At 40.7% G+C, this 27,580-nt stretch overlaps 1 protein-coding gene across 2 annotated transcripts; it reads right to left on the bottom strand.

Moving 5' to 3' along the window:
• Positions 1–719: 719 nt before the first annotated feature.
• serinc4 (serine incorporator 4) lies at positions 720–27,327 on the bottom strand. 2 transcript variants are annotated; one of them, XM_072671396.1, is made up of 12 exons: positions 27,020–27,327; positions 19,129–19,296; positions 17,930–18,108; positions 16,133–16,212; positions 13,672–13,765; positions 12,194–12,405; positions 10,314–10,409; positions 4,755–4,881; positions 3,555–3,627; positions 3,008–3,047; positions 2,753–2,906; positions 720–1,673 (listed from the first exon to the last, which is right to left on the bottom strand). In XM_072671396.1, exons 1-12 carry the CDS (start codon positions 27,086–27,088, stop codon positions 1,463–1,465), a joined length of 1,503 nt encoding a protein of 500 aa, XP_072527497.1. In that variant the 5' UTR covers positions 27,089–27,327; the 3' UTR covers positions 720–1,462. The 2 variants fall into 2 exon arrangements, with proteins under 2 accessions (XP_072527497.1, XP_072527499.1); XM_072671398.1 differs by lacking the exon at positions 27,020–27,327 and adding an exon at positions 19,734–20,720.
• Between the last annotated feature and the right edge of the window lie 253 nt (positions 27,328–27,580).

Below are 27,580 nucleotides of genomic sequence, written 5' to 3'. Positions count from 1 at the left end.
ATTCTGACCTCAATAACACGCTTGTTGCTGAATGCAATCAAATTTTCACAGCAATGCTACTCCATAATCCAGTAGAAAGCCTTCTCTGGACAGTAGAGACAGTCACTCCAACGAAAGCAGGATAAACTCTTTTTGATAACCTTGATTCAGAAGAAACAGTGAATGAGCAGGTGTCCCAATACTTTTGTCCACATGACCAAACGACCATTGTACTGATTGGCTGACCTTGTTCAAAAAGCATTCCAGAGTGATATACTCCTTATGACATTATATAACTTGGGCGGAGCTAAACTGTAGGCTGAAAAGGTGGATATATGCAAATGTGCCGTTTTTTTGTGATGTCAAAAAATCGGCCTAGTTTTTGTCTGTGGCCTGTGTGGACTCGGTGAGCTGGCTTTACAACTTTAACAGTGTTTTCATAGTACATCAAACTCTTTTATTGAAAAATGGAGATCAGAATTCAGTTTTCTTGATATGGGCCCTTTAAATATTCATCTCACTGTACAAATAATTTGCATGCTTTTGGAATTTTGGGAGGGGACATGAATATTTATAACATTATATTTATACAGTGTTTTAATACTTGTTTTACTTTCGGCTTGTAACTCATTCCTTCTCAGAGACTCATCACCCCCCCCCCCCCCCCCCACACACACACACACACACACACAAACACAGTTAGACATCTTAATGAGGCTGTTTTTCCTCTGAAGGCACCTTCCATTTCCTCCGTCTTTCAATAATGGCACTCAGACAGCTTATTATGTGTGTTTTGTTAAAAATATATTTACAAAAATAGCTTGATCTTTCATGACCATGACATAAAATGTACTAAGATAAACCTGTAATTAGGGTTAATGGGTTAGGGGGTTGCTCAGTTCTGGTCTAGTAAAGTCTTTACAGTTTACAGCATTCTCTCTCCCTGTGACTGACTGGTTGGTTTGAGGGGCGGAAAATGAGAAGGACCCTCCCCTGGAGCATATGGCTGCTTTATAGGTTAGCCACAGATCACTGAGTGACAGCAAATACAAGTAAAAGCCATGATTCACATGAAGAACATAAATAGCTATTTTTTTTAAATAAAACTAGAGGTTAAATACTTTTTTTAACAGATCTACTCCTGTTACAGCCTGAACTACTCTCTATTACTCTAAACAGTAATCCAGATGGAAATGGGTTTTCTAAAGCTGAAGATAGTCCCATGCTATTTTGTTCACCTTTGTGATCCTTTTGGCAAGATTAGCGCCCTCCGAATGGTCGGCCGTCAAAGTCAAAGTAAACGTAGCACAAGCTGTTCCAGTGTCCAGCCTTAGTTATATAGTTAGGAGGGAGGAGCTTGTATTTGGGCATGTAGTTGAGTCTTTTCCTCAGGCCCAATTTATTCTTTGAAAAGTTCTTCTTTTATGGCCCCCCGGCCACATCTTCTGCTGCAGTCCCTGAAACGGTGTGTCCTGAGACAGGGTCACACACTGACGCTGACGTGGCGGTGGGAGGCCATCCTCCTCTTGATCCGAGAGCGACGTGGCCTTTTGGAATCGGAGCGGCAGCGGCAAAGTGGTCCCAGCAGGAGCCACAGGTAGAGCACCACGCAGGCCCAGCAGGACGAGAGCTTCACGTAGAAGGTGGAGTAGCTGCCATGAGTGAAGGTGGTTTCTAACACGGCTGTCTCGTAACTGTGGGAAAAGATACGATTAGATTAGGGCTGGGTAATATATATGTATATATGGTCCAAAGGTTGTAGCAGTTATTCCCAAAAGGTATTACTTATTAATAGGAGGTCGGTTACCTAGTGGTTAGGGAACTGAGTCAGCAACTGGATAGTTATGGGTACAAATCCCAGAACTGCTTATGTCCTTGGGCCTAATGCTCTTAATATCACAGATGGCACTGCTCTCCAATTTGGGTATAGGAGCAGTACTTATTTTTTAGGTACAGAAAAATACATCAGAATGACTGTGTAAAAATAAAAAATAATAAAAATAATAAAATTAATAAATAAATAGAACTGAGTGCTGGGAAATCCCACCCCAGTGCTGCAATATTCAAAGACAGGCTGCTTAGAACCCTGTCCGCTCTCCTAGCATGCTCTGCAAATAGAAGCTAATTACTGTCAAATCTGAAGCAAATAACTTTTAATATATTTGTTAAGACGTTTGATCTGTAGCCCAGAATGCATAATTTAAAAAAAATCTGTATCAGTACAGTAGATTATTGCAGACGTTCTGCTGTACATTTACTGCAGTGTTTCAGAGTGTATGTATTGTAATGGATGTACCTATTCAATTTGTTAAAAACACATAAGTGAGGTCTTGACAGGATGTAGTTAAAGCAGTTGTAGCAGTTCTCAAACCAGTTCTCAGAGCCCCAACAGACAATCCACATTTTTACTCATACAGGGATAGAGCCTGGTTTTGAGGGCCGCTGGGTTACGGACTAGCCTGTGTTATTCATCATGAGTCCCAGAGTCTCTGCGTTTGGTCATGGTCCTCACAGCACACACATAAAACATTCAGTGCTGGTTTGAGGCCTGTTCACGTACTGCACACTCCTGTGATATTAATATTATAACGGTGGATATCAGGGTACAAGAACGACTCTATAAATCTCTACACTTGCTACGTAAACGTTTGAACAAGGGTCTACAAGCATATCCAATGTCAGGATGGTAATCAGGCTGAAGAGTGAGTCAGTGTTCACTGCTCTTCCCTTTCCCTAATCCAGATCAGCACCGTCAAGCTCTTTAACAACTGACCTGAACCAATTTGTGAGGGTCATCATGACGTAGAGCGAGGCCAGGAAGAAGACAAAGTGGAAGAAGAAGTAGCTGTAGGCCACGCGGTGACTCTCGTTGTGAATCACCTTCTGGCAGCCTTTACTCTCATCGTCAATCACAAACTCTTCCTCAGCTGCAAAACAGAGAAGAATCAATGGTCTCGAAAAAGTGAGGAAACACGAGTCTGCTGTTTTACTATCAGTTATAAACTGGGGTCCACAGTGTCCTACTTACCCTCTTCTTCCTCGGGACAGCAGAAGCAACATGTGGCTTTCTAGGAATGCAAAGAGATTGACTGATTTAGACAGAGCAAGATATGAGGCATAGGAGACTGTCAAAAGTGCAACTCATATAAGCAAAAATTCTAACTTTACAAAAAACAATTATAATTTAAACTAAATAAATAAATAAATTAACAAATAAAAGGTAATCTAGGTCATTAGCTATTAGCTAAAGCTATTCTACTGAGCCATTCTCTGTAAAATGCTCTGAACAAGCTGCTTTGTCTTTTGATTTTTGAATTTGCTTGTTTTGGCAACTTATAGACATATATATGCATAAATCATTAAGAGTCTATTAGTACTGGGGTCAGAGCACAGGGTCAGCCCTGCTATGGTGCCCTTGGAGCAGAGAGGGTCTCTCTGGCCTTGCTTAAGGGTCCAACGGTGGCAGCTTAATGGACGTGGGTATTGAACCCACAACCCTGTGATAAATAACCCAGAAGTCTTAACCACTGAGATATGGATATAAATATAAAGATATAAAACTGAACACAGCTCACCTGGAACTCATAACGATAGACTTTGATCATCCAGAATGGTCCAAACACCTCCGCCAGGTATGAAGCCTCATTACTGAAAGAGAATGTACATTGTTAATGAACTGTGGATACTTTAAAGCTACAGTCCAGTCACTCAAGCCTTAACAATCATATTATTCCTATTTAATGTATGATATTTAGTTTGTTTAAGTTTTCTCTTTTTTTCTAATTTGGTACACCAATCAACCCATCCCTAGTTAGCTAACATTTACTTCACCTTGAGTTCACATATCTTTCACTCTTTTATGAGAGCTGTAGTCTACTGTAGTCTACTGTAGTCTGCAGCTACTCAAGGTGGATTCACGGTTATAATGCAGTTCATTTTACACAGCTGTCTGAAGTCTGCAGCGTTTTCCCCATTTCCTCCCAATTTGTTAGTGCCAATTAACCCACCTGTTCGTACACTAGGAGGGTAGAGATTTCTCAGATACATGCAAAGCCAGCCACCAAATCTTTCTGAAATGCCGCCAGTGCAGCATCGCCAGGCAGCCGACATGCTCAAAATAAAGAGACGGGTCCCCAGTTTCACCATACCAGCTAACGAATGCCTGTGCCGGCCAGCAGAAAGCACGGCCAATGGTGCTCTTTTGGACTCCAGCCGCTGATGGCAAAGCAGCATGGCTTCGAGCATGCGACCCCTGGGCCATAATGGAAGTTTGGCATTTTCTTAATCAGGAAGATAAGGCTTGCATGAGGCTTGTATTATGACAGCAAAATCAGCAATACGGTTCTTTCCCAAAATTGTGTTATTATTTCCATTTGATGTGCAGAAAACAATATCATCATCATAAATCTAAATATAAGCATTTAAGATAAAATGTATATTACAAGCATTTCATGCTTTAGAAAATAATAATTTAGGACCAAAAAAGAAAATGTTTGAAATTTAGGACCAAAAAAGAAAAGTTTTTTCAGGTTCTTCTAGAACAGTGGTTCCCAACTCTGTTCCTTAAGGACCCCCTGCCCTGCATATATTATTATATATATTAGTGTTTACTCTGGTTCCAGCACACCACATCCAGCTAACCAGCTAATTAACAAGCCCATCCTGAGCTGAAGGGAAGGTAGTGTGTAAAAGCAGGAAACCACTAAAATGCACAGGTCAGGGGGTGCTCCAGAACCAGGGTGGGGGATAAACTGATCAGATGTGAAAGCACTCACCATGCAAACAGCACACAGCAGTACATAATGGCAGCGCCGATGATGGCTACAGCATTTCCTTCATTCTGAATCTCATCCCTGCCCACATTAGGATAGCACACGGTCATGTTGACCCCCTGGTACTCCACTGAAAGAAACACAGGCACATAAATGGAGCAAATTAAACTGCCGTTTGTTTGTTGTTATGAATGAGGTGGTAATTGGATTTGCACTGTCACTGAACTTGACTGAAGGGCCATGGCCAGTAGTTAGGTATATGGGACACACACACATACACACACACACTTTCTTCATCCTTCAGGGCTTTTGAATCAGGCCATGGCTTCTGGGGCACATTCCTCCAGTGTTGCATTAAAAGGCAATCCGAGGCTGTATGAAAACACTGGCTAATTACAGGGGCTTTGTGCGTGGCATTTACACACGCGAGACAGGAATGCTAATTGAGCTGCAGCCAGTGGCACACTGTGGGCCCGTTTAAGGATAAGGGACCCTTTCCTAGTGCCCTGTGTTTTTGGGTTGAGAGACTTCCTCTGAGATGGGATTAAAGTGCCAGAGTGCGGTGCGTGCAATTTCACAACAGTCCGCTCAGATAAAGTCACACAGCGGGTGATGTTCCCATTTGAAAATGTGTTGTGTTAAATCATGGCAACTTCTGTCTTTTATAAAATGACAATTAAACAATAATCTAAAAGAAATAATGCAATTCGTTATATAAATAATTGCAATCTACAGTTTTTTTTGAGCTGAGCAGTACAGTTTAACAGTAGGCAAGGATGCCAAGCAACATACATCAAGAAACGTTCAATGGTTTTTAAATATGTTCCTGTCAAAGCAGAATTCAATTCATGTTTGTGGTCACGAAAGTGTACATCCTGAGTATTTTACAAAAGCATCAAATGTGGCTTGGGCTATAGAATGCGTTTTCCATATGCAAAAATCCTTTTAATGAGTGGAAATATGAATTTTCCTACATATGAGCAAATGCTGCTGTGCAGTGAAGGACCTTGGTGCGTATACACTGACATACCAAAATACTAGTTCATATCCCATGACTTTTGCCATGTCCCGTGGAAGCTGCACTGACCTGCTGCACTGACCTGGGGGCCTGAGTGTGGGGCCTCCTGCATTGAATGTGGACATGATTTCTGCCAGCATCACTTGTCTATTGACTATTTTATCCAGGCGCCACCGGTCACGATCATTACCACCCACTGCGCTGCCCGCTGTCTTGCTGGGTGGTAATGCCTTCTATGACATATTCCCGGTCCACACGTGACACTGTGGATCGAAGAATGCTGAATGTCCGCATGGCTTCGGAAATGGAATGTCCAATCAATCTGATACCCATCATCAGGCCTTGCCAAACTCTGAAAATTCACGTTGCCTTGCCTTGAGCATGCTGGCCTGTGTTGAACTTATACACGTGTGGACTTTTCCAAGCTGTTCCCTGAGCCAACACCTCATGATCAATTTACATACTGCTATTCCATGACTTTTGGCCTATATATATATATAATTGAATCACGTCCACATTCAATGCAGGAGGCCCCACACTCAGACCCCCATCTACATATATATACATACACACGTATGTGTGTGTGTGTGTGTATAAATGGGACAAAACCTTGTATTTCCATTGTGGTTGTAATTCATTTTTGACATTATTTAAGAAGAACAGTTGCTTTTTTTATGTTTCGTGAATATTTTATGACAAAATAGAATATTATGTCCAATGGAAATAGTCCAAAACTAGGGGGTCTCTTTAAAGAGGTTTGTTTCTGACACTGGTGATATGTTGATTAGTTAGGTACCTTTTATTGTCATTGGGTACATCTACAATCTGATCCAATTCTTGCCTTGCATATCTCAGCTTAGAGGGCTTGGGTCAGAGCGCAGGGTTAGCCATCCTATGGCATCCCTGGAGCAGTCTCTGAAATGAGTTGCTCGAGGGCCCAACAGTGGCATATTAACTGATGGGGGTTTTGAACACACAGCCCTGTGATCAATAACCTAGCTTACAGTATTGTGAAAGGGGGAGATGGACAGGACCCCTACAGCACAACATTACTCAACAATGCACAGCGACTGCGGCTTCATTATGAAGCTCTGAATGGCAAAAAGGTGCACTATTATGTGTGCACACGTGTGTGCGTGTGTGTGTGTGTGTGTGTGTTGGAAAGTTGTATTTATAGCTGTCTCACTCTGCATATTTCTGAAGCATGTCGAAGCATTACCCTTATGTTGCCTGAAGACAGCCGGCCCCTATTCTACACACGGCACTATAGTAATGCCATAATTTGATGCTACATGACCTCCACACTGCTGGAAGTGCTCCAATAATCTCTGTTGTCAAAGCTGGCAGTACTAGGTTTATCTTTTTTCTAGGGTTTTATGTTTCCTCCATAACCTAAACCTCAAGCTTTAATTTCGAGTCCCTTACCAGGTTCGCAACATCTGTCTTTTTAATGTGCCATATAAAACGCAGCCCTCCACCACATAACCACATCTGATCTACACGCTGTTGAGGCCTCTCCCACCCCCTCTTCCTCAAAATCATCAGAGCTTTTCTTTCTGGAACGGGCTGCTGCCCGAATGCTCATGCTTACCTATACTGAACACCCCATACAATCATATATGACCTTCTACCCAAGGCAGCCTTTAGAAGTGATGCCTGTGAAATGATTCACTTATCAGAAATCCAGTAGTCCTTATGTTTGTATGTTGCTATCCCAATCAAATCTGTTACATATTTAAGCACAATTAAACACAATTGTTTATACTTTAATCAGCCAGAACATTAAAACCACCTGCCTAATATTGTGTAAGTCTCACTCTTGCCACCAAAACAGCTCTGACCCAACAAGGCATGGACTCCACAAGACCTCTGAAGGTTTCCCTGTGGTATCTGGCACCAGGACGTTAGTCCTGAAAGATGTGAGGTGGGACCTCCATAAGCATCATTGAGCCTTGGGAGCCCATGACCCCATTGCAAAATTCAATGTTGTTTTCCCTTGGAGTACTTGTGGTAGGAACCGACCACTGTATACCGGGAAGACCACACAAGACCTGCCTGATGTTTTGGAGACGTTCTGACCCAGTCCTCTAACCATCACTTGTCAAAGTGGCTCAAATTCTTATGCTTGCCCACATTCCTGCTTCCAACAACACATCACCTTCAAGAACTGACTGTTCACCTGCTGACTAATGTGTATATCCCACCTCTTGACAGGTCTCACTTCACGTGTCAGTGGTTTTCAGATAATAAGATAATAAGAACTTCATAACACCCTCATACACACTACATAAAGCGGCAGGCTACTTGAGGATTTATGTTTTTTTACTGGGGACTTACGTCAGTACTCTCAAGATGATATAAAATATCTACTGTGGTAAACTAGATTAGCCTTAATGACCATGTGCTCCATTTATTACACTCTTCTGAAGCATCATTTCAACTTAAGTGATACTGGAAATGACATAGGACATGACATGGTATATATGAAGGTTATGTAGGCACCGGCTCTAGGTTCCATTAATGGGTACAAAAGCTTCATAACCGTGTTATAAATGTACAAACAATGTAATGTATTAAATGTTAATCTAAATTGATATATATTTATTTATTAATTAGTTTTTTTATAGTTTTATGAAAATTTGTACCTAATTGTCCAACCAATGTGCACAGAGGGAAACGCCAGGCACCCAGCTCTGATGTATCGGCAACAGACGCCCACACTGACACTGATGTGATGTGGGGAAAGAGAAAGCCATCTAGCCATTCGGAGAGAGCAAGGCCACTTGTGCTCATGCTCTGGCTGATGATGGCAGGCAGCATGACCCTTTATTAAGTTTATATATAATTTTATATATATTAAATTTTTTGAAAGCGTAATAAATGCTTATGTGGATGTTTAATGAAGTCCCTATGTACTGTTTTACAGAATAATTCATATTGAATTAGATAATTGATTAGATTTGAATGTGAATTATTCTACACTACATTGTACAATGCAACACTGTATTGCAACATGCTCCACTTTCATGCAGAATTACAATGACAAAATGTCTAGTGACTAACAAAGTCTCTTAAGCCTCATGAATTTATGGCACGGGCGTAAACGCCAATTCACCTTACTGGCCTTACTTACTGGCACTGGCTAAAGGCTCAGGGCAGCACGTTCATTCATGGCTGTACTGCTACGGGCCAGACTGCAGCTAAACACCTCAAGATCATCCGAGAACACCACCAACAAGTCCTTCATTACACTCTTGAGTTGACAGGTAGCTTACCCTCACAGTCACTGTCAACAAGCCCCCATTTTACCCGTGATTGACAGCTCAGCAGCACTCAGGTGGGTAAAGCCAGGCTCGTACATGCTGGAAGGATAAGGTTGTCCTCTGATATGGTGCCTAATAGCGTGTAACCACACCGCCAGCATGCATTACTGTGTTATTGGAACGTCATTTGATGTGGAATGTGAATCGTCCTCTTACATGCTATCTAAGGTTGTGATGGGAGACATCAGCCGGGGATTCAGACTGAACTTGGGTTTATTAATGGAATACGTCAGGACTCTTCCACATCATCTGCTGCATTTGAGCAATAATGTTTATAGTTTTTTTTATAATTTTTACCATTTTATATATACCATTGGTATATATATATATATATATACATATATATATATATATATATAAGATAATCCTTTATTAGTCCCACAGTGGGGAAATTCTCAGTGTCACAGCAGAAAGAGAGACACTCAGGTGCAAAAACGTAGATAAATTACCACTATATACACAATATATAATAACATATTATATATTATTATTTATACATATAATAATATATATAATAGAAGTAAAAAAGCAATAACAATATTATTTACAGATTATTTACAGATAAATATAATACCCTATATAATATGTATCCTATATATTTTCTTTTTCTTTTATTTATTTCTTTTTGTAAGTTGTGCTCTTACATGCTGTCTAAGACTGTGATGGGAAGCCTATTAATATGGTTTATTAAGAACAATAACATTCAAATGATTTTCTGTGCTTGGAAACTAACAAAAAAGACATGAAAAACCTTGTATCTCAAATTTTACATTTTTACATAATCTGATGATGGGAACTTTTCCTTGCATTGTTTCACAATTGATGAATGGACCAATAGAAATGCTCCAAAATTACTTGTAATAAAATCCTTTTACACTGACTTCCATTAAAAGTGAAAAAGGTTTTTCCTTCTCCTGTAAAGTTGCAATTTTGGAGTTGTGTATTCCATATATTTTCCACACCACTTGCCAGTAACTTCTATATTGAGTGAATTTTGAGACAGGCGTTCTGTTTTGTGCTTTCCTAAGCACACAGACCCCCACTGAAATGACTATCTGTGGCAATCAGCACTATAATACAGTGGCAGCTGATAAAGATTTGTGTAAAAATGTTTGCATTTTCCCTTGAGGTGTTAAATACGGGTCACTGTAAGGGTGTGGTAAGACATGGGGCAATGTTGTAGGCTAAAGTGCAACATGCTATGCTCAGTCTGAGCCATACCTTTCTCAGGTGGTCTGCTGGACAGTGCGGAGAAGGTCAGGTACATGACGTAGCAGCTGATGATAGATGCCTGCAGCAGTCCTGAGCGAGGCTGCTCTGAAAACACCAGAGAGGCCAAACCAAGAGTTACAGTCCACTAAACAATCAGTCCAAACCAAATACATGCATTTTGTCCATCCCCACTTCCTTTCTGTTTATTTATGAGTTTCAACAACATGCATCAATTGCAATCAGAGTTTGCTGATAAACACAGACAATGCTCATTTTACTAATTTGGGTCAGAAGTATGGAAGCAACTTTGTGAAAATACATTTTTGAGAGTTTGGCTTTAAAACAAATCAGACAGTAATTGAGAACAAATGGGGTTGATTTAATGTCTGCAGCAATAGTGTCAAATGAATTCTTACATAGATTAGATCCTCCTACAGAGTCTTACTGCCGCTCTAATCTGACCCCCTTCTTCACCTGTTCAGAATTTTAGCTGAGAATTTTTTGAGAATAACTGAAAACAGGTGAATGTAAGGCAGTGTTACACAACCCTGGCCCTGGAGGACCCCCAGTCCTGCACATGTTGAGTTTACCCTGCTCTCAGCACACCTGATCCAGCTAATCAGCAGGATGGTACAGTGTTAGAGCTGGAAACAGCTAAAATGTGTAGGACAGGGGGTCTTCCAGGACCAGGATTGGGAATCACTGATGTAAGGAACTGGTATCAGTAAAACCGCAACTTTGCAGAAGAAGACAAAACTGCAACTTAAATGGAAGTCAATGTAAAAAGTAATTTTGGACCACTTCTGGACCATATATCAGCCATAACATTGGTACCACCTGCCTAATATTGAGTAGGTCCCCCCTTGAAGTCCTGTAAGTCGTGAGGTGTGGCCTCCATGGATCACATCAGTGAACCTTAGATTTGGAGATGTTCTGACCCAGTCGTCTAGCCATCACAGTTTGGTTCTTTTAAAATGTCTCAGATTCTAATGCTTGCCCATTTCTCCTGATTTTAACACATCATCACCTTCAAGAATGGACTGTTCACTTGCTGACTAATGTATCCAGTACACTGTCAATACATGACAGTGTTTTTCACTTCAGCTGTCAGTGGTGCTAATGTTACGGCTGATTGGTGTTTACATGTTTTCTATGCTGCATTGAGCATTCATTTCTTGGGAAGAAGCTGAATGGATTTATATATATTAATTACATATACATTCATTGTATATTTAATAAATCGTGTTTTCAAACATGTTTGGTCAGACAGGCAAGTCCTTATGCACATACATACCTTCGGCTTGTCCATCAATATGCTGAAAAACTATCACTATTTTTAATATGTCTGGGTTCAGCATCATATACTGAGAATGATTTTACTTGTCTGAGAAGGTTTTAGATTTTAGAGCACATTAATGCAGAATACAAAATTGAGCTTTTAAACGAGGCTCAGCTAATCAAATAAACAAATCAGACCAGAATTGATGATAGACACAATTCTTCTGTTCTGTCATGTCGTCAATTCACTGCATCTATGCAGTCTGATTTTCAAGCGCTACATTTTCCATGTATATCTGGATGCCTTTTCTTTCACTTTTTATTTATTCTGGTTTCTCGTTTCTTGCTGCCTTTATTTTTTGCTAAATTTGACCAAACATTACTTATTTTTCATAGAATACACAATATTTTAGGGTTCACTTTATAGCATTAGTAATTAGTATTAATGAGCTCATTAGCTTTTTATGTGCTTTTATTAAGGACGTATAAAAATACCACTGTGATATGGTTCACTGTAGCACAATTACTACAACAAAACTGTTTGCTTCCATACTTCTGACCTCCAGTGCACATCGTGGAGAGTGGACAATGATGATTTTGCTAAGACTGACTTTGCTGGACGCAGGGGGTGACGGCGATGAAGCTCATGATGGCACACAGGCCCAGGTTGGTCCACAGCAGCGCCTTGTTGACTCTGCATGCGGCCGGGTGTGTGTAGTACTTGTACATGAAGGTAAAGGCCGCGGTGGCCACGGTGTAGAAAAAGAGGGTGGCGCACATGACCGCCACGTACCACCTCCTATCTTCAGCTGCCCCGGTTAACCTGCGGAAGAACGGCAAGACATAAAAGCACTCAGATCGAATGTTAACATGGTTTTAGAGGAGTGTTCATACTACTGTGTGTTTTTCTTGGACTGGAGCCACGCGGTGCAAGACAGCTTTTCTTTCTTTCTTTTTTTTCTTCTCCTGCAGCTACAATCCGATCATGTCAGATGTGTTCAGTACTTAAGCGATGCCTCACGTGGCCTCAAGTTACACCCCTCAAACATCTGGGATAAAGCTGTGTGTGAGATATCGAGCCAAAGGATGAGCCTAAGTGTGTGTGTATGTGAGTGTGTGAGGAGAGAGAGAGAAAGAGAGAGAGAGAGAGAGAGAGAGAGAGATTCACTGATATTTTATCAACTCAGAAAAGTGAACAGACGCAAACCTTCGCTCAGACCTTCTTCAGATGTGGGAGAACATTTTTCAATGGAGATTCAGTTCTCCCCATTTAAAAGGAGTGGGCAGTCATTGCTGGCACAGGTGTTCAGTTATGCACAGGTTGAACACAGGTGTTCAGTTATACACTATATGGACAAAAGTTTTGGGACACCTGCTCATATTTTTTTTCTTCTGAAATCAAAGGTATTAAAAAAGAGTTCTTGTTGGAGTTGCTTTTGTTGGAGTAACTGTTTCTACTGTCCAGGGAGGAAGGCTTTCTAGTAGATTTCGGAGGAGCATTGCTGTAAGTACTTGATTGCATGCGTTAGTAAGTTCAGGATGTTGGATTATCATCACCCCACCTCATTTTCAACTCCCCAACTCATCCCAGCATCATCCATCACTCAGGGCACACAGTTCCACTGCTCCACAACTCGATTCTGGGGTGTTTGTATACCCGTCTAGCTGATGCCGGGTATAAGTTGCTGTGGTGCCGATAGTTTCATGTTTATCTGCTCCAGAGAGTCCTATTCTATTGGCAGTACTTCATTACAGGGACTAGACAAGCTGTGTGTGTGAATCTGTGTCAGCCATGAGTGCAACTAATAGTTAAAGTATCTGAATGGATTAATTAGAAGGATTTCTACGATATAGTGAATTCCCTACTTACACCTTACTTACTAAGACATGACTTATTTATCACAGCCTAATGATCTTGTTCCCACGCCTCAGTGGGTTGTGGCTATTAGAATCCCATTCCTGCAGGAAGTTAGTCATTTAGTAAGCTTTGCATTATTGTTTATTAGAAACCGATGTTACCAGTGGGGGTCTAGTGCCAGTCTACTGCAAAAAAATAGGCCTGACTGCATGTCCATGTACCATCACTCACCAGTTCTTATTCCAAGTGTGAGCGAAAGCGGTGATGAGGATGAGTTGGATGAGGATGAAGGCAAAGCCTCCCACTACTCCAACATAGTGCCAGGCTTGAGAGAGAGAGAGAGAGCGAGAGAGAGAGAGAGAGAGAGAGGAGAGAGAGAGAGAGAGAGAGAGAGAGAGAGAGAGAAATAAGCAATCACATTTCTTGACAAACGAACATGACAAATAGGGAGAAAACGCTGTAAAGCACCCTGGAGCACAAAGTGTCTACTGAACAAGATTTACTGCCTCCAAACAACTAAAAACCACGTGCAGAATTAGAAGACAAAAATCTGCACTGTGGAATTTGGGTTGTAAAATTATTCAAGTGGGCATACAGTGCCCCCTGGAGGAATTCACTGAGACATGCATTTATATAGATTATACTGTATATATTTATTATATACATTTTTTTTAAACGTATCTCTAATTTATTTCTTATATATTACGCTGATTTTACTATCTGTCTGTCTATGTGTCTATATATGTCTGCCTATCTATCTCTCTCTCTCTCTCTCTCTCTCTCTCTATATATATATATATATATATATATATATATATATATATATATATATAGATAGATAGATAGATAGATAGATAGACAGATAGATAGATAGACAGACAGACAGACAGCGGACAGACAGCTAGATAGATAGATAGATAGATAGATAGATAGATAGACAGACAGACATATATAGACAGACAGACAGATAGATAGACAGATAGATAAATAGATAGATTGTCTTTATAATTCATTCATTCTATCCTTGGTTTTTATCCTCATTGTTTCATGTGACAGCTTTCCAGATATTTTGATCGATGCACTGATAACCAGGACAACACTAACAGAGTTATGATGGTACAGAAAAGGCTAATGCTCTTTATTTGGGAAGCTTGATCACTCCTTCAGCAAATAGCTCCCAACATCTGGTGTCTAAGCATATAGCTAACAAAGCTGCCCAAAACAACAGTGGGGGGAAGACGTCTATACTGGATTAGGTCACCATAAGCTCAACAAACATCTCTAAGTTCTTTGACTAGTATTACAAGGACAGAGTCTGCTGAGTTAAACACAGGCTAATCACGAACACAAGCTTATTAGTGCTAAAGCAACTGCCTCCCTGCAGGCTTAACAAGGCCTTACAGGTAGCCTGTCTAAACACACATACCAGGTAAGTAAGTTACTGCATGTGTTAAAAGTGGAGGTTTGGAGCCAATAGTTTTATATATTTTAACAAACTGAAGTAAAAGTTTTAATGGAAAGTAAGTCAGGCCTTTTTTGGTATATGCGATGACTAATGGACAGTGATTCACAAAGATACTTTTGCATATCTGTGGACATGTTGCATTGATATGCTTGATATGACGTAGAATAGAAGTTTTAATCAAAATAATAATTAAAAAAAGCTGGACTACGGCAGGATTGGTGCATTTTTAAAAGGCAAAATCTCTGAGCTGTAAAAAATCTGTAATGAGTGTTTTGGGGGTTTAAATGAAAATGTAAAAAGTACAGATTTTCTCTTGGAAATTAAAAAAAGTAAAAAATTGCAACAATTCTTCCAAATGTCCAAATTTACAATCACCTAAGTTTTTTTCAATTTGATTGGATGACAAAAACAGATATTGATCCATTTTGAAGTCAGAATCAATTACAATATTTTAGAATTATATTTAATAAATGATGTGTACATCACCATAAAGTTCTCAGGCCATTTAAAAATGAAAAAATCCAATTAAAGCCTAGGTTATTGATTTTATTGTCTATACTACAGTCACATAGTGTAATTTTAAGAATAATAATAATTTAATAAATAATAATTTATTTTAAAAAATCATAATTCAAGCCTAATAAGACACATTTTTCAAATTTGTTCTCTGGTGATGCCACAGCCATCCGTCACTGGGACTCCAAGAGAGCGTAATTGGGTAGGATGGCCCTCCCTCACACATCCCCCCATCATTCACATGCTGACCAGCATCCCCATACGATACTAGCCAGCCCAAGTGTCAAGTGTTAGTTGGCAGAATTGGCAGTTATGGTTCTCCTCCCAGCATTTTGCAGCAGTTAAAAAATACAGGGGTACTTCATGTGTCTCAGAGGAAGCATCTATGAGCTCTATGACAAAAATATGATTAAACAGGGGGAGCACTAACTAGTCAGTGGCAACTGACAATGCTAAAATTGCTGAGATACCAATATATGAAATACCAAAATGCACAACGCAGATGGTATAAATGAAAGATTTTAGGATGCATTGTCCCAATCGAATAGTAACAGTCATGATTGGATCCACCCTTCGACAACTTTTATGGAAGAATCAAAACTGGTAAATGCAAAATAGCCCCATGTTCAAATCCGTACGCTGAGAGCTTGAGGTAGTGCTGGAGATTAAAGCTTTAGCACTGGAGCTTGTCTTTGCAGCCCACCAACTCACCATGCAGGAAAGACTCGGTAGGGATGAAGAAGGCAGCTGCGACCATCCCGAGTAAAGTGATGAACTTCAAAAACCAGAACCTGATAAGAGCACAAGAGAGAGAGTTTTAGTGAGTGTGTGTGTGAAGTGTGTGTGTGTGTGTATCTGTGTGTGTATACTTATATTTAGCACACACACTGAGAAGATAAATCTGTAAATAGTGTACAGATGGACAGACTCTGTGTAAAAGCTATTTAGAGCCCACGGTGAACTGTGTGTGGATGAGTGTTTGCCCTTCTTGCCGCAGACTCAGCCCTGACTGACCCCTTGGCCGAGCTCTGTCCTGACTTTAAGAGCTTTAGAGCTGAAGTGCATGCGTATAGACTGGGATTGATTTAGTGGCCCTGTTACAGTCTCTAAAAGCTTAATCCCTGCAACTCTCTTCTCCAGATCACGGCAAAGCGCAAGTGAAAGGGATGAAAACAAACACTTCATAAACAAAGTTGATGCCTTTTTTAATTGGGTTATGCTGCAACAAAAGCTTACACTAAATATGGGACAGTTTATGGATATGCAAGAGTGTGCTCTGGTTAATGGGCCGCCACTGTGAGTAGATGGGAACACTGATGGAATTGCTTCTGGCTTGAATTTCTGTGATGATAATGATTACCAGTAATGATCCACTGATCATAAAAATGAACGTAAATGCATATTTTACATATTTTGAAAAATGTTAACGCTATGATCCATATATGAAATGCAGCGGGTGCATATATATAAGATATTTAAAGCTCTGAATGGACTATTTGAATGGACTACTTTGTTAATCTAAACATTAGAAATAGAGGGGCTCTGAGTGGTTCAGTGGTCTTATGCACTACTGGGGTCACGAGTTTGAATCCTGAGCCATGCTGCTTTGCCATCAGTGACCAGAGTCAGAGTGAGCACAACTGGCTGTGCTCTGTCCGAGGGGGTTGATGGCGCTCTCTCCCCTAATCACTTTTAAAGCAACATTGGCCGGCACAGGTGTCTGTTGATGACTGATGCGGCGGAACAGAGGACCTGTCGCTTTCCTCTGGGTGTGTCGGCTGCCTGGAAATGACGCATTGGCAGCAGTTGGAAAAGAGGCGGTGGCTGGCTTGTAACACATGTATCGGAGGACACGTGTGTTAAGTCCTTGCCCTTCTAGTGTCAGGAACATTGCTAGTGCTAGAGGGAGTTGTGAACTGGTGGGTTAATTGGCAGCATCAAATTTGACAAACAACTTCTAGCAAAAAACATTAGAGGTGCAGCAATGAATTTGTCAATGAAATTCATGAAATGTAATTATTCATGTAAACCAATGCAACGTTTTTCAATATAGCAAAAAGGGTCATTTTTTAAAGCATACACAATTATATATATATATATATATATGTGCTAAAAAATAATAAGAAAAAAAAATTAAAAAATTATAATTTAACTGTAAAAAGAAATTGGTGCTTCGACTGCCATTGAAATGATACAGTCACAGAATGATGCTCACAAACTCCCAAAAGTTTGTGGCCAGCTTAACTCACAATAGATCTCAGACGCTGTTTAAGTGTGGATGGAACTTTTGAGACTGACACTACCCACCAGCTAATGTGCTAGACCCCCGGCTAATGCACTAGCCATCCTTTTATATGTATATATATGTATATATTTGTATAATACGGTGCTCCATGTGGGCAATCAAACCTCAGTCTACCACTGTGTGAAGGGGAAGTGATGTCACCCATAATGTGTACCAACTGCTAATGAAACCCCTGCTTCTGACTTCTCTACTGCATTACTGACCCGTTGTGGATGAGGGCTCGGTAATCCTGGCTGGACTTGACGTCAATGAGGAAGAGGGCCATCATCAGGTAGAAGCAGGCCGTGCCGAAGCAGACCCTGTAGACTGCAGAGTAGCCCACCAGCATTTCACAGTCCCCTCCACCGTGGGCCTCGTCACACACCATGTTAAAGAAAGGCACCTGGAGTAGACAGAACAACCCTCTGACCGTGTGCATGAGAGTGAACTACATAAGCTGAGTGATTCGGGATTCGAGGGCGGTTTGCGTGTGTCCTCCGGGCCAAAGGATTAAGCGAACATTTATTGGATGTGAGTTGATACAACACAGTGTTCTCCTGCCAGTTTCAACATGTGTGGATTTGGACAGTAATGCATATCTGGTGCCAGTAGCATAACTGGGGTCTATATAGTCAAGCTGTTGATAATCAAACTCTGAGAGTCTGGATGTGGGCCCACATTTCACACTTTTATATTCAGCACTTTTATAAACCCTTGCATATTGATTTCACAGTAGTTATTAAATGTTTAGGGCCAATATTTAAGAATATGTAATGTTACTGAATAAACCTGACCACCAACCACTGAATCATCTTGGGTTCAGGGGGTTAATCCATTAATTTCCAAGCTTGTTACATCCTTAGGCTCATTGTTCGGTATTCAGCAGTCCGGCTGAGTCATTCTTAAAGGGCTTATATCATACACAAATTAACCTCCATGGTCCTCAACTTTATTCCACATACTTTGTGATGGATTTTGGGACCCTGTTGGGCTTCCTAATGGATTCCATTTTTTACAGCCCACCTTAATCTAATATCGGTGCCACCTAGGCCTCCTATGCAGAGAACAACCCAGATGGGGTCCATGTTAAACCCCTTCTGGTCCCATTACTGACCCTGGTGGGCATTCATTTGTGGGGCTAACATGGGACCCAAGAACAAAGCTTCCTGGTTCCTAGTTGGGCTAACTATACAGGCCCCACATTTTACATATATCTTACATGACCCTTAAGGGTACAGTAACAATAACAGCCTGTTTAATTCTAAGGGCTAAATGAAAAGAGGCTGGACAATGGTTATGCAAAAAATGAATAATGGTGGTCTTTGGTGCATAAAACCACATAAATGTGTAATGTGGACCTTAAGTAGATATAAATAATATGGGCCTATTAAGAAGTAAGGGGCCAAGGGCCAAGACCACTCACATTCTCCCTCACTGCCTCAGAGACGGTCCGAGACAGCATGAGGCACGAGACAGTGCAGGCCAGGATGTGGAACAGTGTGTACATCACCCGCGTGCTGGAGGATGATTTGATGGGTGGGCAGAAGGAGCAGCATAGCGAGCAAGGGGCGGGACCACAGCAGCAACACATCTGTGAGGAGATCAGAGAGGACTTTCTGTTAGATTCAGAGTCATGGTTATTTCATCAGAATATGTTACAAGGAATTTATCTCAGTACGCTGAACTCTTAAGCAATTGTTGATGAAAATAAGACATGAAAATTGAATAAGGATGCATTTGACCACTGATGAAGTGCGTCTTCAGAGTTCAGTGAATAAACACTGAACTCAGGACCCCCACCAGTCTGGCTTCAAAGCTGCACACTCTACTGAAACTGCTCTCATTGCAGTTACAGAGAAGCTCCATGCAGCTAAAGCTGCCAGACTGTCCTCGGTTCTGATCCTTCTTGACCTCTCCGCAGCTTTTGACACAGTGGACCACAAGATCCTCCTGTCTATCCTTGCCGGTCTTGGAATTACCGGCTCTGCATGGCAATGGTTCGCATCATACCTGCAGGGACGCTCATACCAGGTAACGTGGCAGGGCGACACGTCCGCTCCTTGTAGTCTCTCCACTGGCGTTCCACAAGGCTCAGTTCTTGGTCCTCTTCTTTTCTCACTGTACACTCACTCTCTTGGTAAAGTGATATCCTCCCATGGATTCTCTTACCACTGTTACGCCGACGACACTCAACTCATGCTCTCTTTCCCACCGTCTGACACACAGGTCTCCACCCGTATCTCAGCATGCCTCGCCGACGTCTCGTCTTGGATGGCGGCTCACCACCTCAAACTCAACCCCAGCAAGACGGAGCTGCTGTACATCCCGGGAACTGCTGGACCAAGAAACGATCTTGCCATCACCTTCGAGAACTCACTGGTCACTCCCTCTACTGAAGCCCGCAGCCTTGGTGTAGTGATGGATGATCAGTTATCGTTCTCAAGTCATGTTGCAAACGTAACTCGGTCCTGCAGATTTCTTCTGTACAACATCCGGAGAATTCGACCCTTCCTCTCTAGAGAGGCCACCCAGGTGCTTGTTCAGTCTCTCGTCACTTCCAGACTTGACTACTGCAGCTCTCTTCTGGCTGGTCTCTCTCTGCGCGCCATCAGGCCCCTGCAACTCATCCAGAATGCAGCGGCACGGGTCATCTTCAATGTCCCTAAATTCAGCCATGTCACTCCACTGCTGCGTTCTCTCCACTGGCTTCCTGTAGCTGCCCGCATCAGATTTAAAACCCTGACGCTGGCCTACAAAGCCAAGAACGGACCAGCCCCTCCGTATCTAATGGCAATGGTCAAAAGCCGATCCGCACCAAGAGCCCTTCGAGCTTCAAGTACGGCTCGGCTCGACCCACCATCCCTCAAAATCCGCGGAAGACAAGCGTCCAGGCTTTTTTCTGTCCTGGCACCAAAGTGGTGGAACGAGCTGCCCCTGGATGTCCGAACGGCCGAGTCGCTCGCTGTCTTCAAACGCAGACTGAAGACCCACCTCTTCCGAGAGTACTTGGACGAATAGTTCTATGGTCGCCTTATTGTATTGTGTTTAGTAATGTCTAAGCTTGGAGGTATCTTTTGTACTAGTCTATTCTAACTAGCTGAGGTTTTCTTGGGTAAATAGCAAAGCACTTTGTAAGTCGCTCTGGATAAGAGCGTCTGCTAAATGCCGTAAATGTAATGTAAATGTAAACACACTCTGGACCGGCAAAGGAGTCAAGACGAGCGTTTAGCCACATCCGGTCTATGTGTGCATTCAACATGATCTCACACATGGTTGATTGTTCCAGTCCAAAAAAAACGGTTGTTCTTTCACCTGTCCACTGGTGGCGCAGTTGAGCAACGTACACACATACACACACAATCAGTCTGTCCTGTACTGGAAGAAGAAACAACACTGGGAGACAATGTTGAAAGGAAATGCTGCTGTTTATTAACTTTTTTTGGAGCTCATTAAAAAAATTTAATGGTCCGTCATCAGTGAAGAAATGGTAAGGATTCCTCACTTCACTGTGGTTAAGGTGAGGTTTACGTGTAGATTAAGGTGTAGGTTAAGGTGAGGGTTTAGATGTAGATTAAGGTGTAGGTTAAGGTGAGGTTTAGATGTAGATTAAGATGTATGTTAAGGTTAGGTTTAGGTGTAGATTAAGGTGTAGGTTAAGGTGAGGTTTAGATGTAGATTAAGATGTATGTTAAGGTTAGGTTTAGGTGTAGATTAAGGTGTAGGTTAAGGTTAGGTCTAGGTGTAGATTAAGGAGTAGGTTAAGGTGAGGTTTAGATGTAGATTAAGATGTATGTTAAGGTTAGGTTTAGGTGTAGATTAAGGTGTAGGTTAAGGTGAGGTTTAGATGTAGATTAAGATGTATGTTAAGGTTAGGTTTAGGTGTAGATTAAGGTGTAGGTTAAGGTTAGGTCTAGGTGTAGATTAAGGAGTAGGTTAAGGTGAGGTTTAGATGTAGATTAAGGTGTAGGTTAAGGTGAGGTTTAGATGTAGATTAAGATGTATGTTAAGGTTAGGTTTAGGTGTAGATTAAGGTGTATGTTAAGGTTAGGTTTAGGTGTAGATTAAGCTGTAGGTTAAGGTTAGATTTAGGTGTAGATTAAGGTGTATGTTAAGGTTAGGTTTAGGTGTAGATTAAGGTGTATGTTAAGGTGAGGTTTAGAACAAGGATTAAGGTTAGATTTAGGTGTAGTTTAAGATGTAGGTCAAGATTAGGTTCAATTGTAGACTAAAGTGTAGGTTAAGATTAGATTTAGGTGTAGATCAAAGTGTAGGTTACATTAAAGTGTAGATTAAGGTGTAGGTTAAGGTAAGATTTAGGTGTAGATCAAAGTGTAGGTTACATTAGGTTAAGTGTAAATTAAGGTTGGGTTTAGGTGTATATTAAGGCATAGGTTAAGATTAGATTTAGGTGTAGATTAAACTGTAGGTTACATTAGGTTAAGTGTAAATTAAGGTTGGGTTTAGGTGTATATTAAGGCATAGGTTAAGATTAGATTTAGGTGTAGATTAAACTGTAGGTTACATTAGGTTAAGTGTAAATTAAGGTTGGGTTTAGGTGTATATTAAGGCATAGGTTAAGATTAGATTTAGGTGTAGATTAAACTGTAGGTTAACATGCACTAGTATGTTTTCCAATAGGAATAAATAGGGGAATTTTGTGGGCAAAGATTTGTTGATTTGTTGATATGAAAGCACACCTAGCAACATCCAGTCAACCACATTGGATACCATAGTAACCACACCACCTTGAAAAGCATAGCAACTAGCTTTAAGCACCCTACTAATCATCTAACAACAGTGTAGTCAAATCCTAACGGTTTATCTTAGCAACCAATTCATAGACATAGATGACGTAGAAACTGCTTAGCAACACCCTAGCAACCACGATATTGGAATCATATTGTAACCACCTGGCAATTTCATACCAACAGCTTAGAAACAACATAGCAATCACTTAGAACAGCAAAGGGACTGCCTAGTAATCCCATAGCAACCACCCAGGAATTGCTTAGGCGCCTTTTTAGGAAATGCACTTTTTAAGTTTGGACTGAAATCCTTTTTTTGAAGTATATTAAAGTTAAGAACATTGTTAAGGAGACTCATATGATTATCATTTCAGAGATATGAGATATAAATATGCAAATTTGTTCATTTGTACAGTTAACATTGTAGCAGTAGCTGCATGAACATTGTGCTGTTAAAATACCGATGTTACAGGCAGAGATTTGATGTCGGGAGGGTGTTTACTTTGGAGGATTTGTACTTTGAGTGTCTTCCAAGCATGTCAACATGCTCAACAACATTGCAACAGGCCAACATCTCCTGACCTTCCAGACTGGTACTGTGGAATGAGGTGTGGCTTAAAATCAGTTTATTGCTTTTTCTGTTTAAATGGATGAATTTCAGACAGTCTGGACTCAGAGTCTCATCAAGTCTACAGTCCATAGCCTACATTTCGGCGTCTGCATGTCTGGGTATGAGCATTTACTGCACGGGTGGGGTAGCTCAGTTAGGGATTAATCCAGATTGCTTGGAGCATCTGGATTTTTCAAATGGATCTAGGCTGGTGGGCTGGACGGTGGCCAGGCAGTTTTTTTTATCCTGAGCTAAACCCAGAGACATGGATTGGACTAAAGCGACAGCCATTTCCTTTATGACCACCCATTTTCTCAGATTAACGAATGCACACGTTCCATTTGTCTATTTCTGAACACATGCTGGATAGGAGATGATCTTGCAGCACGTGCCCTTAGGTATGAAAGGCTTGACCTTTCTCAGAAGCATATTGCACTGCTTCAGACTAATTTCAGCTACTGAAATTCACTGACCAGGCACACTGCGTGGAGAAGGACTGACAGGCACTGTACTGAAGCACATGGCCTCAAAGATGTCTCTTTAATAGAGCATTTTGAAGAAGGTGTGCTTTACAATCACTGTAACTTCCACATTGACTTCAACATTGACATCATCAAGCATTACTTTGAAGCCATTGAAAACATTTTCGAGCACTAAGGTTGATTATGGTTATTGTAGGCCTACTACAATAGCAATAACAGAAGAATCCTTGCCCTATAGGATTTAGATTGCGGCTTTCTCCAAGAAATAAACCTGCATACCCATAAGAAAGGTGCCTAACACCTCGGCTTAGGCAGTATAACAGTAATACCATATACCACAGCCAAATAAGAGACACAAGGTGGGGATGCTGTGGGTGCCATTCACTTGACTCTGTGCTCTCAGATTTGAGGCTTTATCATGTCAATGGGTGTTATTTGAGCCTCAGTCAGCTGGGACATGGGCTGGCCTGTGGTGTTTAGCCTGCTAGCTAGCCTATCTAAGCCTAGATAGCCGTCTACGAGTCAGCTGCACTGGGCTGTCTGATACTTGGTGGAGCTATAGCACAGCTAGTTAGGCAAAGCTAGCTTGGCAAGTGGGCTACAGATCCAAAACCAATGGGTGGGGACCTTAAATGTAGCTTTTTGTTTTTTCGAGAGCAGTCACTTGATGATTAGTCACCAGTCACTCAAGAGTCATTATCGTATTAACGTTTTTAAGTGGGCTTAAAAATCCTGCTTATCCTGGTTATCCTGCTAGTATCCTGCTAGTTATCTGGCTAACCAGCTTCTCTCTCCTGATTCAGAGCAGTTTTTATTTGTAATGGTCAGATTGATGGTTTGACATTTATTGATTGATTTAAAGCTGTGCATGGACAGGATAATTAAGACAGGATGGGATTGTAAGCTATGATATAACAGTATGGGAAAAGCGAAAACCACTACACCCTACTAACACCACATTTAAAAATAAGATATGCTATGCTGGCTTCGTGCCACATCATCCTTCTTCTAGCACTGGGCATCAAACTACTCATTCACATCTACAAATGATTCAGTAATTGCTATAACTGATTCTTTACTGCTGCAAATGATTCAGTAATTGCTATAACTGATTCTTTACTGCTGTAAACAATTTATTAATTGCTATAACTGATTCTTTACTGCTGCAAATGATTCAGTAATTGCTATAACTGATTCTTTACTGCTGCAAATGATTCAGTAATTGCTATAACTGATTCTTTACTGCTGTAAACAATTTATTAATTGCTATAACTGATTCTTTACTGCTGCAAATGATTCAGTAATTGCTATAACTGATTCTTTACTGCTGTAAATGATTCAGTAATTGCTATAACTGATTCTTTACTGCTGTAAACAATTTATTAATTGCTATAACTGATTCTTTACTGCTGCAAATGATTCAGTAATTGCTATAACTGATTCTTTACTGCTGTAAATGATTCAGTAATTGCTATAACTGATTCTTTACTGCTGTAAATGATTTAGTAACTGCAATAAATGATTCAGTAATTGCTATAACTGATTCTTTACTGCTGTAAATGATTTAGTAACTGCAATAAATGGTTCAGTAATTGCTATATCTGTTTCATTAACTGTTATGAATGATTCATTAACTGCAATACATGGTTCAGTAATTGCTAGAGCTGATTCTACTGTAAATGATTCAGTAACTACAATAAAGCGTTCAGTAATTAATACATCTGACTAATACAAAAAAATAAAAAAATAAAAAATAATACAACTGCTATACATGATTCAGTAACTGCAATAAATGTTTTTTTTTTGTTGTTATATTGTGTTTTTTTTCCTGATAAACTGGAATAAAGGGTGGGCCAGATATCTTTTACCCCCCCCCCTCCCACACCCCCCTTCCAAAAAAAAAAAGCAAAATTGAAACAGCTCTGTTTGGCACTGTACAGAGTCTTTAACCATTAAACGTATCTACCACTACTGACAGAGGCATCCAGGGCTAATAAGAGGTTACACTCATCCTCTTAATTGGCTCTACAGACATTTTCCATGATGCAGAAAGGGCAATATGCATTTTAACCAAACTAGCCACACTAACTAACCTCAGACTAACTTCTAACATGGCCTAAGATGACTTCATTTGATATTGGCAATCAGTAGCTTAGGTAACAGTCCACTGTGCACACTGTTCTGGAAAATATGGATTTACAGGCCGACAGCTGCTGGTCATCTGAGCTAGTATTGAGCAGGTCAGGTCATGATGCACTCATGCAATATTAACAGGTTCAGACACAGAAATGGAAATTCTTTACAGAGCTCACGGAGTGAGATACATCACTGAAGGCCATCGAGTGATGTGAGGACACCCCGCTGCTGCGGCACACTACATTATTTTAAGTTGGCACGCAAAACCATGTAACGAGCTTGGGAGCTTAAACACTTAAGAAAGTACCCGAGTCTTAAATGGAGATGGTGTTTGATCTGTTGTTTACCATCATGAATCTAGAGGTATCTCTGACACCATATTTCACATTCCTCCATATTCTGTTGAACGTCATCCCAGATATGACCCATATCCTCTGAGACCACCAGTAGGAAATGTTCCAGCATGAATTTATTTGCACTGGTACTGTGCAAATAAGATTTCTTCCTATGAGTGAGTGGAGAACTGTTCAAGCCAACCTGATGACCACTGCACAACAATGGCATCACTGGTTAGAAAACAGAGCAGCTGTCAAAATGAAGCAACCCTCCACATGGCAGCCCTCATTTTCTACACCTCACTCATAATGAGCATTGGAAATACCTGAAATATTCAAAATATATACATAAATTATAATATCACAACTGTAGACATTGAGTTTACTTTATAAAAGTTAGAAAACTTTTTACAAGCAAGTTCATCCATTTCAAGTTAAATAAAAAAATGTTAAACTCTTTTGTAAATCAGAATTTTAGGTAAAGTAGTACATTAAAATGTAAAAATAATAATATGAACAATAATTTTTGTTACATTTTCAAATTAGAATAGAAATGTAGGTAAATTGCAAATATTACAATATACATTTTTATCAAATATTACTGCAAATGTGAACTTTTCATCCAGTTTTTAAGAATTTAGATACTATTTTATATATATATATATATATATATATATATATATATATATATATACAAATAGTTTAAAATCTGTTAAAATCAGTTTTCAGACTTTCAGACAAAGGTGTTTATTTACTTGAGATAAAAGACTAATATTAACCAAATTTGAATATCAACCAAATACATAAACTGAGAAAATGAAACAATAATGAAAATAAGAACATTAGATTAAACATTCGATTAAATTAATTAAACTAAATGAATTGATCAATATTAATCTGTAATGCAGAAAGAGGTTAAATAATTACTAAAGACGTCAGCACATGAGTTTTTCTATTAAATTTCCCGGGCCTTTCACTCAAACCTCCTCCAGCAGGTCTCTCTCACCTGGTAGGCCACCATGTTGAGGAAGTAGCTGTAGACACCGCTGTGGTTTATAGCCTGAGCAGTCGACATGGCTGCTTATTTGGTCAGCACTTTCAGGAGAACGTCCTCATTTACCCCGAAAGTTACACACTCTACCAGAACTTGACTGAAAGAATCCGGTTTAAAATCGAGGTCTAGAAGATTCCTCAAGTTGCTTCTGTCAGGTGATCTTCCACTCTTTTACTTCTCCCAATGGTCAGCTGCAGTCCTTGCAGCATGGATCCCCTGCTGAGCGCATGCTCATCCGTCCATCCGTAGGCAAACACAAAACGGACAGTCTCTGGATATCCTGTTAACTGGCTGGTGGCAGTGAGCAGTGCCAGCAGAATGTGTGAGCGAGGCTAGATGCCCAGTGGCCCTCCCTCCAGTTCCCTCTCTCTTTACCCAGAGAGATTAGCCAGCCAGGGTGGAGGGAGGAGGTAGAGGAGGAGGAGGAGGAGGGGAGGTTCCGTGTGTCAGTCCATCTGTCCCTCCCTTCCCCCCCCGGGCCACTCCACTGTCCCAGCCAGGGCCACAGCACAC

Source organism: Salminus brasiliensis, chromosome 25 (genome assembly GCF_030463535.1).
Source record: "Salminus brasiliensis chromosome 25, fSalBra1.hap2, whole genome shotgun sequence".
NCBI lineage: Eukaryota > Metazoa > Chordata > Actinopteri > Characiformes > Bryconidae > Salminus > Salminus brasiliensis.
Note: the sequence above shows the minus strand (reverse complement) of the source record. Positions and strands in the feature narration are given on the sequence as shown.

Coding starts and splice junctions, on each gene's coding strand:
- serinc4 (XM_072671396.1), bottom strand. CDS start 27,088: ATGTCGACTGCTCAGGCTATAAACCACAGCGGTGTCTACAGCTACTTC. Junction 10,410..12,193: donor CACCCCCTGCGTCCAGCAAA/GTCAGTCTTAGC, acceptor TGGTGTTTTCAG/AGCAGCCTCGCTCAGGACTG. Junction 4,882..10,313: donor CAGCAGACCACCTGAGAAAG/GTATGGCTCAGA, acceptor TGTTTCTTTCAG/TGGAGTACCAGGGGGTCAAC.